This window comes from Theropithecus gelada, chromosome 13, assembly GCF_003255815.1.
Source record: "Theropithecus gelada isolate Dixy chromosome 13, Tgel_1.0, whole genome shotgun sequence".
Taxonomy (NCBI): Eukaryota; Metazoa; Chordata; class Mammalia; order Primates; family Cercopithecidae; genus Theropithecus; species Theropithecus gelada.
Window position 1 is genome coordinate 75,755,952 of NC_037681.1, and position 12,550 is coordinate 75,768,501.

General features: G+C 41.5%; 1 protein-coding gene across 9 annotated transcripts in view; it reads right to left on the bottom strand.

The window, feature by feature from the left end:
• Positions 1-12,550, bottom strand: part of RTN4 (reticulon 4) — a 179,172-nt gene that overhangs the window by 78,062 nt on the left and 88,560 nt on the right. For 3 of the 9 annotated variants that reach the window (XM_025354532.1, XM_025354531.1, XM_025354522.1), the window contains exon 1: positions 982-1,838. The exons of 1 other annotated variant lie outside the window; for it this stretch is intronic. In XM_025354532.1, the coding sequence (XP_025210317.1) occupies positions 982-1,540 (559 nt within the window). In that variant the 5' untranslated portion in view covers positions 1,541-1,838. Of the gene's footprint in view, positions 1-318; positions 437-794; positions 923-981; positions 1,839-1,956; positions 2,062-12,550 lie in introns of those variants that run through there. 5 more of the 9 variants (XM_025354528.1, XM_025354524.1, XM_025354530.1 and 2 more) reach the window with 5 other exon arrangements.

The following is a 12,550-nucleotide window of genomic DNA, read 5'->3' on the forward strand; positions in this document are numbered from 1 at the left end:
ACACTTCTCTATGTCTCATGGTAAATCTGCCACGAGTTCAATTAGCCAATTCCTGGCAAGGAATCCACAGGTTTTCCCTTCTTTAGGAATGTCAACCATTTTGCCTTTTATTTTTTTCTTTAAGATTCAATTATGATGCACTAAGAGGCTGGGCCAAGTCCACACTAACATCAATTCCTCCGACCCTGCAGCTGAAACCCTGGCAGAACTACGCCCCCTCGGAACACAATGCCCACATCCTCTCTCCCTGGCTCGGTTTAGCTCGTGGGGAGCAGTCCACATCACACCCCGGTGAGCTGGGCGGTGGCAGGACTTTACCAGAACTCTCTCCTTCCCGTTTCTCCACGCACCACACCACTGGAGGCGCTCTCCCTTCACTGCGGTTGGGTCAATGTGGACGTTTTCCACTCGGCCAGCTCCCCACAAGCACAGGAGGGGGAGGGGAAGCGCAAAGGGGCCACCCACACCAGGCAGGAGGTGAGAAGGGAGCCCAGGGCCGAATGCAGGCCAACAGACCCGCAGCACAACTGCACCTTTTCCAAAGGAGCAACCCAGACGAGTAGACAAAAGCACCTCCTAAAAAGGTCTGGGTGCCAAGGCCTTTCCTTCCTTACTTCGAAGCCCAACCAACCCAATAAATCCACAACCCTGGTTCCCGGGTACACACCCGGCTCCTACTACGGGTGGGTGCCTAACTTCCGAGAATCGGTACGCTGGGCACCACAGAGGGTAGAAGTGGGAGCCGGGTGCGGTGCACGTGTTCCCCGAAACGAAGACGGACAATGAGAACAAGCCCGGCCTCCAAGGGCCGCCCCACCCTTCTCCCCGCGCCTCCAACCAGGAGGGGCGCCATCGCCCCGAAGTCTGCAGACAAAGCCCCCTCGGGGCGGAGAGGAGGGCCCAGCCCAAAGCATCTGGGGCTGCACACAAAAGAGGGAGGGGCGCGAGGGGCGGCGCAAAGCGAGAGGGCGCGGCACTCACCCACGGAGCCCGAGGAGCCCCTGCGCTTGGGCGCGGCCGGGGTGGAGGGGGGCGCGGCGGGAGCCGGGGCCGGCGGGGTCCACGCGGGCTCGGCCTGGGGGCTCACGCTGGCCGGGGGAGGAGGGGGAGGCCGGGTCGGAGGCTCGTCGTCCTCAAGGAGCTTGGAGGGCGAGACTGCGGCAGCAGACAGCGAGGATGGCGCGGGCACCGTCGACGACACCGGGCTCGGGTCCCAAGACGGCTGCGGCTCCGGGGCGGCGGGGGGCGCGGCCGGCAGGGGTCCCCGGGGCGCCGGCGGTACGAAGTCATTTCCGAAGTCCATCAGGGGGGCGCCGGCGGCAGGGGCGGTGGGCACCGGGGCCGCGGACAGCCCAGCAGCGGCGGGCTTCCTCTCCAGCACCTCCAGCTCCTCCAGGTCTTCGTCCTCGTCCTCTTCTTCCTCCTCCTCTTCTTCCTCCTCGTCCTCGGGCTCCCTCACGAACTGGTACTTGAACGCGGGCTGCGGCCGGGGTGGGCTGTCCGAGGACGAGACCAGAGGCGACTGGTCCAGGTCTTCCATGGCTGGCGGGTGGAGATGATGCTGCAGCTGCTGCTGCCGCCGACGGAGCCGCGTCTCAGAGCCGCCGGCGGTTGTGGGGGTTGGGGAGGACTGAGAGGGGCTGGGCCGAGCGAGCCGAGGGACCTACTGTGGTGACGGCTCCCGGAACAATGAGACTGCTCCTCCTGCCTCCGCGCCGGTGATGCGCCACCCGCCCTGTCCCCAGTTGCCGCCGCCGCCCAGACGAGCTAGGAGAGAGGCCAGCGGACTCTCCGCCCAGTTTGGCGTGACTCACCCTACCCGGGGGAGGGCAGGGACTGGCGCGGGAGGGAGAGAGCCAATCGGCTACAGGATAGAGAAGATAGGCGTCCAGCCAGGCCAACGGAGAGGGAAGGAGATGAAAGTGGGTGGGGATTACGGCACTTCCTCTCTCTTACCGGCGGGGATTGCGTTCAATGGGCGGTGCTGGGAGCTGGGAGCTCCACCCCCACTTTGAGTAACTGTGAGTTGGGGTGGGGTCTTGGCCTTGCCGGCAGCTGGGGGTCCGTCTGTCGTAGAGCACTGGGAAAGGGGGCGGGCTGCTGGCTGGGAGGGGTCGGCGCGGTTCCTGGCGCGCCACCGGAAGGGCGTTATCCTGGGGGACTGGGAGTGGAAACTTTCCTCCCGGGAAAGGAAGAAACCCGACTGCAGAAAGGTATTAACGGGACTGTGAAGTGGGCCCTAAGGATTTTTAAAGATGTTAGAAATAAAATATTATTTTTTCACTTAATGTTCCAAACCACATCACTACTACTACCACCCTCAAATAGGAAAAAACTTGTTTTTTTGACAGACTCACTCAGTCTAAACCGCAGCCCCTGGAATTGGTAGGCAAAACAGCTGTGCTGAATTAACTGGGGATCTGGGGCCGACCATTTGAAAGTCTGCTCTTCTTCCAAAGCGAGTTTGGGGCCTTGCCTGATGCTGGACTCTTACATGGTAGTAGAGTGAGTCACCCAGAGAGAGAGGCGGCGGGAGACCGGAAAGTGGAAATACAAAGATGCCTTGGAAAGCTAATTTGGTTCACGTTACATTTCAGTCACCTTAGGTTCATGAGTCAACATTTCGGATGATTCAGGCCTTCTGGGAGTCAGGAAGCCCCATACTCATTGGTTTGATACGCAGGAATAAGCATGATCCCCATTCCACTTTTTCTGAGGCTGGAGAGTTTAAAGAAAGTAATTGCAGAACATGTAAGAATCAGGATCTTTCTGATTTACCTTTCAAAAATATTCACTGCATGCCTACTCTAGAGGCCCTGCAGAGAAAAGGATAACCCGCTTTCAAGTTGCTCAAAGTCTAAATCTGTGCTGTACCTGACAGGTATTGGCTACTTAGTCACTGGCTACTTGTGGCTACTGATTGAACACTCAGAATGTATGTAGCTAGGCTGAAATTAGATGTGCTGTGTCAAATGCGCACTGGATTTCAAGAATTAGTACCCCCCAAATGTAAAATATCTCAGCTTTCGTATTGACTTAATGTTGAAATTGATATTTTGGATATATTGGGATAAGTATAATATTAAATTAATTTTACTTGTTCTTTTTAAAGCAGCTTCTAGAGTATTTTAAATACATACTGGCTCACATTATATTTCTTTTGGACAGTGCTAGTCTAGATTAATAATTAAGAAATTTTGATTGCCATGGGGAATCACTGATTATTTAAGCAAATTCTTAGCTCCAACTAATTTATATTACTCTGGCTTAATTTGGGTATTAAAGAAGAAAAGTAGGAGTTGGAGGGAGGGTTAAATAGGTGGAACACAGAAGATTTTGGGGGCAGTGAAACTGTTCTGTATTATCCTGTATTGGTGGATACATAACATTATGCATTTGACAAAACCCATAGGACTATACAACAGAAAGAGTGAACCCTAATGTAGACTATTGACTTTAGTTAATGATATGTCAATATCAGTTCGTCAGTTGTAATAAATGTACCACTTCAATGCAATATGTTAATAATAGAGGAAATTGGTTAGGGGGCAGCAGTGGGAGTGTATGGAACTCTGCACTTCCTGTTCACTTTTTCTGTAAACTTAAAACTGCTCTAAGAAATAAAGTCTGTGAACCTTTAAAAAAGGAAAAGAATAAAGATTTCCTGGCAATGTTACTTGATTGGGTTAATTATCAACAAGATATTCAAGACCTATCACATCAATTCCACAGAGAACTGGCTTTATTTGTACAAAACGTTTGTGACTTGCTTTGAGCTTGGTTTTATTTTTTGGAGGGGTTGGGAAGAATAGGAAGAGAGATGTATTGATGTAGAATTTTGGGGCAGGAGGTTAAAGCCAAATGAATTTAAACAAAACAAATTTCTACAGTGATGACTACAAGAGACATATTTGAAGTCTTTGTCAAATATTTATCAAAAATTATCAAAAATTTGCCTGATTTTCAACCAATTGCATACACATACAAAAATATACTAACAATATTTTATGATACGACCTTTTCTGTTGTCACAGTTTAGCTATCAGCAGTTCAGTCTTCCCGTTATGCTTTTCCCACTATGAGTGTTCTGATAATCCTTAGTGATAAGTTTCACAGGGCTTTTATATAGGTCTAATATAAATAAGACTTACGTTATTTGTAAGTTGTTTATATGATAGTTCTACATTCATATATCCCTGTACCTACTACTACTAAAATAGTCTCAAGGGAATATCTTTACTCAAAGTTTCACAAAAGAATAATTGTAAATAGTAGATTTACAATTTTAATAGGAAATAACAGTTAATATTGATGCAATAATATAAGCACTATCTGGTGCAGAGTAAAAATAAATTTTATTAATCTCAGTGACTTCTAAAAAAATAAGTATTTGATAGATAGATGAGTAAAGAGTTTGCCCAGCGTTCATAGAATGATCAATAAAGCAAAAAGAAAGGAGGCTGTTGCTGCTCTACCACAATTAAAAGTAAAGCTAGTGATACGTTATTGTAACTAGATGTGAATATCACTCTCACTAACAGAATTCTGGTGAACATTTGAACCAGTTAAAGGAAAAATGCACATTCTAGGTATTAATAATAGTTTTAAAATAATTGTTCAATGATGTATATTTGAAAATAGCTTATCGGCCGGGCACGGTGACTCATGCCTATAATCCCAGCACTTTGGGTGGCTAAGGTGGGTAGATCTCTTGAGGTCAGGAGTTTGAGACCAGCCTGGCCAACATGGTGAAACCCCATCTCTACTAAAAATACCAAATTAGCAGGGCATGGTGGTGCACGCCTGTAACCCCAGCTACTTGGGAGGCTTAGGCAGGAGAATTGCTTGAACCTGGGAGGCAGAGGTTGCAGTGAGCCAAGATCGTGCCGTTGCACTCCAGCCTAGGTGACAAGAGCAAAACTCCATCTCAAAAAAAAAAAAAAAGAGAAGAAAAGAAAATACCTTTTCAGAAGTAGAAGATTAAAGTTTTCAGATACCACTGGTTAGTAGCTGTTCTCTCTGAGAACACTACAAGAGAGCCAGCCTGGTAGAATCATAGAATCTCAGGGTTGGGAGAACTTTGGGAGGTCAGCTTGACCAATCTCCCTTCCATTATCAGGGTCTCACTTATAAGCAAGAGCTAAATAATGTGTACATATGGACATAGAGTTTGGAACGATAGTGGAGACTCAGAAGACGGGGGAAGGAGAGGGGATGATGAGAAATTCCTTCTTGGTACAATGCACATTATTAGGTGATAGATACACTAAAAGGGTGACCACTATGCAATCAATACATGCAACAAAATTACACTTGTACCCATAAATTTATACAAATAAAAAATTTAAATAGTTAAAAAGAAATTCTTAAGAGTACCAAAATGATGTTTCAGTCTCTTTTAAATAGAAAGATTGAATGTAATTCAGTGGTGCTCTTCAACACAGGCCAGTCATTTTCAGTAGGTGAAAATCTGTGGTTGACTGCTCTTGAAACTGGTATGTCTGTAATCCACCTCTCATCTTTCTTCTCTTGCTGAACCATCCCTTTTGTGCTTTCACTTTATACTTTTTCATAAGATAAATATTTGTTGGGTATACAGTCTGCACCAGGCCCTGCTCAAGACTTTGAAGAATACAGCACTAAGCCAAACAGACACAAATGTGCTTGCATGTTTTCAGTAAGAGACCTATTAGTTGGAGAAATCACCCATTCCATTTCTGTAGTATTATTTGCAGAATGCTAAATTGACACCTAAGCTGGTATTTGTAGAACAAGTTAATTGTACTTGCATTATGTATGCCCCTCAAAAGAGTTAAAAGGCGCAGGATGGGTATACTCTTGCCTACATGTAGCAGGATGTGAACTCCAGATGAGAGGTGGATTGTAGAGAAACCTATTTCAAGAGCAGTCAACCACAGCTTTTTCACCTCTGAAAATGACTTGCCCGTGTTCAGGAGCGCCACTGAATGATATTTGACCTTTCTATGTAAAAAAGACTGAAATATCATTTTGGCACCGTTAAGTGAAAAATTAACAGTATGCTAAGTTGTTGTCCCTGTCATTTTGCTGGGATGTTAGATTTTATGAAATGTACCATTGTGTGAAATGCACCCTTTTGTGAAATACAGTTCATGGTTCTATTCAACATCTTAACCTATATTAAATCCGTTCTGTAATAAGAATAGAAATATAAATATAGGATCAACTTCTTCAGTCATGCTAGTTAAGCATTGACAGTTAGTGTTGGACCTAAAATAAAAATGTTAAGTCCTAAAAAGAAATCACATAATAAGCAAGTGAAAGTCATAATTAAAATTGAACCAAATCTTTCTCCTTTAACTGTTTTCAGTCCTCTGCATTATTAGAAATTAGGCTATTTGAATATGCATTGTTTCCCTGGAGAAATTTATTTTAATCTAGCAAAAAAATTATTTCAGATCCAAGAAAGTTAATTTTGATCTAGCAGTACAAAACCAAGCAGAAGACGTCCTATGCTGTCTTAGACAAATAAAAATGTGTCCTCATATGAAGAATGCAGACAAGAGTCCACAAAATTTAACAACTCATTCTAATATATAACTTATTATTTTTAATACCTAAAGGTTGAAGTGTAAATTCTGTTATTTCATCTTCAATGTAGATAGATAGAAACCAAGTGGTCACTGTCTTTAAATATCATTCATTGATTCACCTAAAACCTACTGACCATCTAGGCTCTGGTGATAAATAATAGATAAAACACATTTCCTAATGTCAAAGAATGTATAGTCTAGTTTACATAAGAATGTATACATGTATATACATATATGTATATGATATAGATTTATGTATCTATATATACATATATGTGTGTATATGTGCGTGTGTGTGTATATATCTGTACACACACAGTAGTTCCACTGAATCCATGCTTTCACTTTCCATAGTCTTAGTTACCCTCAGCCAGCTGCAGTTCAAAAATATTAAAATGAAAACTCCAGAAATAAACAATTCATAAGTTTTAAAGTGTGTGCTGTTCTGAGTAGCATGATGAAATCTCAAGCAGTCCCTTTCAGTCCCTCAAGGGAGGTGAATCATCCCTTTGTCCAGCGATCACACTATGCTCCCTGCCCTCCCCTCGTGATAGAGAGTCACTTAGCAGCCATATCTGGGATCAGATTGGCTGTCATGGTATCACAGTGCTGCATTCACGTAACCATTGTTTTACGTAATAATGGCCCCAAAGTGTGAGGGTAGGGACGCTGGCAATCTGGATATGCCAAAGAGAAGTCATAAAGTGCTTCCTTTACATGAAAAGGTGAGCCGGCTGTGGTGGCTTGTAGCTGTAATTCCACACTTTGAGAGGTGGAGGTGGGCAAATCACTTGAGGTCAGGAATTCAGGACCAGCTTGGGCAACATGGCAAATCTGGTTTCTACAAAAAATACAAAAATTAGCTGGGTGTGATGGAGTTATGCATTGCATAGCTGTGATGGAGTCGCAGCTACTTGGGAGGCTAAGATGGGAGGATGGCTTGAGCCTAGAGGGGTCGAGGCGTCAGTGAGCCCTGATCACACCACTGCACTCCAGCCTGGGCGACAGAGCAAGACCCTGTCTCTAAAATAAAATCAATGAAAAGGTGAAAGTTTGTCATAGATATGTATGTATAAGAAAAAACAGAGTATATATGTAGGGTTCAGTACTAGCCACCATTTCAGGGATCTGGGGGTCTTGAAATGTATCCCCCAAGATAAGGAGGACTACTTCATACCTTTGCATGTGGGGGAAAAGAGAGAGAGAGACATATTCCAGCAAGATTTGGGATAAGGCCTCATAAAAGTTGACACTTGATCTTTTAAGATAGAAAAAGATAGGCATTTAAAGAAAAGGGAATAACATCTACAGAGGCAGGGTGAAATGAAACTTCGGCAAAGATTCAAGACACAGAGAGACATCTGCTATAGCTAGAAAGGTCTGAAGTGATTGAAGATAAAACCAGAAAAATAAGCTAAGTACAGAACACTGAAGGTCTCAAGTGCCATGCTGAAGAGTAGTAGCATTTGTCTCCCAGAGTTATTAAAGATCTTTTGAAGCAGTGTGGTGGGATGACCTGACTGGTAATTTACAAAACAACAGTGGCAGAGGATGGATTTTGGGTGCTAGAGTAAGAAAACCAAATACTGAAAATGCAATTATCATAGTTCAGGTAACCATTGCCTTTATTTATAGCTTTATTATAACAACTGTGGTTTAAGTGAAACATAACTACTGCTTTTAATTCTGGCAAAAGTTGATAAGAGCCTAAACTAATATCATAGGAAATAGGGAGGAAAAGATAAATTTAAAATACATGTAAGAAGGTGAATTCATAGAATCTGATGACTGATAGGATGGAGGGACTAATGGAAAAGAAGAAAGAAAAGCTGATTCTAAGGTTTAAGCTTGGGTGACAAGGTAAATTGGTGCTGCCATTATCAAAGAAAAGAACTCTGAGGAGAGAGCACAGTTTGGATGCATAATGCTAGGGAGACTATAATGACCTCAGTTTTGAGTTACATTGAACTTGAGTTGACTGCAGAACATTGAAGTAGAAGTCATCAGAGAGCAGCTGGAAAACCAGGGCTGGACTTTAGATAGAAGTCTAGACTTTAGAGCAAGGTACCTGAATCCCTTAGCTTTCGTGGGTCAAGATTTGATGGGAAATGGTGGGGCTGTGGAAAGGTGACCAAGCAGGTTGCTGGGTACTGTCTGCTACTTGTGGGAGAAAAAGCCAAGAATGCAGCCCTGGAAAACATTAACACGTAACATCTCTGGATGGAACTGAATCTCCACTTAATCTTTATTTTTCCAAGCAAAACAAAACAAAACAAAAAACTCCTTTTAGCTTTTCTTCATAGGTCCAGTGTTTCAGTTTTTAAGTAGGTGCTCCTGTTTGTCTTCTCTATCCACCTTAAATATTAAACTCAGAACTCAAAATAGTATTCCAGTAAGTGTCCTGCATTTTTACCACAAAGTAATCAATAGTAATAGGTACAGCACCAATAATTTAAGCCTACAGATTGCCTGAAAATCTTCAGTAAGCTAGTGACTCCAGTCTCGTAGCCAATAACAAGCCGTAGAATTGCCTACCGGACGTTTGCCTCCTCCTGTAACCATCCACTAATGAAGACCCTAAAGAGAAGGAAATGGCTAAAAGAAAAGTAATAAGAGATTAAGCAAGCTCCATTAAATTACAACAGTAACTAAATAAGTGGTTCTCTTATATGTTACTTGTATTTATGAATTATATAATTTTAAAAAATCAATAGATCTATATTGCTCCTACATCACTTGTTTTCTATTTTTATTCGGAGAACCCAGAAACACAATCATCACCAGAATGCTACAGTATATGACCCTACCTATGTCTTTGTTGAAACTCCTTTACCTTTTATTACTAAAAAGTGATTATAATCTAGAATTTTCATTTCATATCAGTTTTATTTATTGTCCTGAGCAGAATTTTTTCCTGTCAAGTAGTAGAGGAAATGTTAATCATTTATGAATGATAAAATGCTATTTAATCTAATGAGTTAAATATGGTGTATCATCAATTCATTTCCTGTCCGTCCCAAAACCCCATCAAAATGTCAGTAAAGCAATTAAAAAAAAGATATTAACCAACAATGACAGAGAATAAGAGAGGAGACAACAATGGATAAAATATTTCAACACATTTTTGGAAGACAAAAAGCAAATGGAAGAGCAGTTAATGACTTAGCAAAGTGGATGAAGTTAAAACCTAAATATCTTTCAAGGGGCAGTATCACCTAGGAGCAAGTCATTGTGTGTCACAGAACTCCTAAGAGGCCCAGTCCTTGGAGGTGTCAAGATTGAAAACAAATGGATTCAGTAAAAGTGGAACCCTTAGTCCCCATGTCCCCATCCTGCTCCTAAAAAGCCTGTTTTCCCCAACTCCTGCTGTCTCCTATTCCCCATTCTCCACCAGATAGGACATGGGAGAAATCTTAAATGGTGAAAAACAGTGGCTCCAGAGAAAATTCTTCAAAATATTGGCATGTAGAGTACCTCAGTAAAAAGGCCTGATCAGCCCTACGTTTATATCCACTCACCTTCTTCCTTCTCCCCACAGAGCTTCCAATACATATTTTTAAGGCTATACCCTTACACATGAAACAAAAAACAAGAACCACCAGATATTCAATAAAAATCTTGAATGAAAACAAATAGAAAAATAAAAAAACTTGAAGGAACAGAGACATACAGAGAACAGAAGAAAATAACAAAGAAACTACAATTAATATTTAGAGTGACTGGCTGGACATGGTGACTCACACCTATAATCCCAGCACTCTGGGAGGCCGAGGCTGGTGGATCATCTGCGGTCAGGAGTTTGAGACCAGCCTGGCCACATTATTCCCAATAGCCAAAATGTGGCTATGGGATGATGAAAAATTTTGGGAGATGGATGGTGGTGATGGTTGTATAGCAAATGTGAATATACTTAATGCCACTGAAAAATTGTTAAAATCATAAACTGTGTCATATGTATTTTACCATGCTAAAAAATAATTAATTGCAGGGTTTTTTTCATTAGTAGTGTTAGAACATGAAGTTGAAGAATCTCTCAGGAAATAGGGGGAAAAAAGAACAAAAAAAATGTATTAGCAACAAACTAGTGGAAATTGAAATTTTTTTAAAAAGCAATAATGATATTGCCCAAAGATACACAATTTTAGTTAGGAGGAATAAGTTAAAGAAGTCTGTTGTACAACATTGAGGCTACAGTAAATAACAATGTATTATATTCTTGAAAATTGCCGAGAATAGATTTTAAGTGTTTTAACCATAAAAAATAAGTATGTGAGGTAATATATACATTAATTAGCTCAATTTAGCCATTTCACAATGTACACATATTTCAAAACAGTGTGCTATACATGACAAATATACACAATTTTTGTCAATTTAAATAAATAAATCCCAAAAATCAATGACATTTACAACAGCACAAGAAAACATGAAATATTGAAGGATTGATTTAATAAAATATGCCCAAGACCAACACACTGCAAGCTTCAAGCGTTGCTAGGAGAAATTAAAGAAGCCAGAGGGACTTAAACTTGATATAAAGACTTAAGATAAAGCAACAATAATTAAGTTGATATAGTACTGGCATAAAGATAGACAAATAGATCAATGGAACAGAATAGAGGGTGTAGAAACAGACCCATAGAGCCACACATATATACTCAATTAATTTTTAACAAAGATGTCAAGGTATTTCAGTGGGGAAAGGACAGTCTTTTCAACAAATAGTGCTGAAACAATTGGACATACGTATGCAAAAAAAAAAAAGAACAAGAACTCTGATCCATATTTCACATCACATTCAAACATTAACTCAAAATGCATCATGAGCCTTAATAGAACAATCAAAATTATAAAATTTCTTGAAGAAAACAGCATAAAAATTTGGCACGGAGATATAATGCTTTGGCAAATGTAAAATGGTACTACCACTTTGGAAAAACACTGGGCAGTTTCTTAAAAAGTTAAACATCCCCAGTCATATGACTCAGTAATTCCACCCCTAGGTATTTTTCCAAGAGAGATGAAAACTGGAAACAACCCAAATGCCCATCAACTGGTGAATGGATAAATATATTATAGCTTTGGTATTTTAAACAGCAATAAAAAGAAACAAACTTGATATAGACAACAACATGAAGAAACTCATGAGGATTATGTTAAGTGAAAGAAGAGAGACACAAAAGACTACACACCATATGAGTCTGTTTATGTTACATTATAAATTAACAGGAAAAACTGTAAGGCTATGGGGTGGAGGAAGGGAATGACAGCAGAAGGACTAGGGAACTTCTGGGATTGATAGAAATCATCTATATCTTGATTGTGATGATGGTTATACGACTATATACACTGTCAAAAATCACTGAACTGTACATTTAAAATGAGTGAACTTTACTGGATGCAAATTATACCTCAATAAAGCTGATTATTTTTTCTAACATTAAGACAAAAAGATGAAAAATAGATGATAAAGATAAGGAAGAAGATAAACTTGGGAGGTCCATGAATTACTAATAAAAGATCCGGAAAGAGATAACAGAGAAAAATACTAAGTTTCTTATTATTCTAATTTATCCTCTAGAAAGTGAACTTACAGTACAGTACTCCATTCTCCATGACAGAGCATTATTTAAGAGTTTACATTTTAATTTAGTACTATAAATGTGGGCAGATTTCGTGTCAAAATGTTTTAAGACTACTTTTTTTAGGTTTTATTTTATTTTTGAGATGGAGTCTCACTCTGTCACCCAGGCTGGAGTGCAGCGGCGAGATCTTGGCTCACTGCAACCTCCACCTCCCGGGTTCAAATGATCCTCCTGCCTCACCCTCCCAGGAAACTGGGACTACAGGCATGCGCCACCATGTCTGGCTATTTTTGTATTTTCAGTGGAGACAGGGTTTCACCATGTTGCCCAGTCTGTTCTCCAACTCCTGGCTTCCAGTGAACTGCCCGCCTCAGCCTCCCAAAGTGCTGGAAT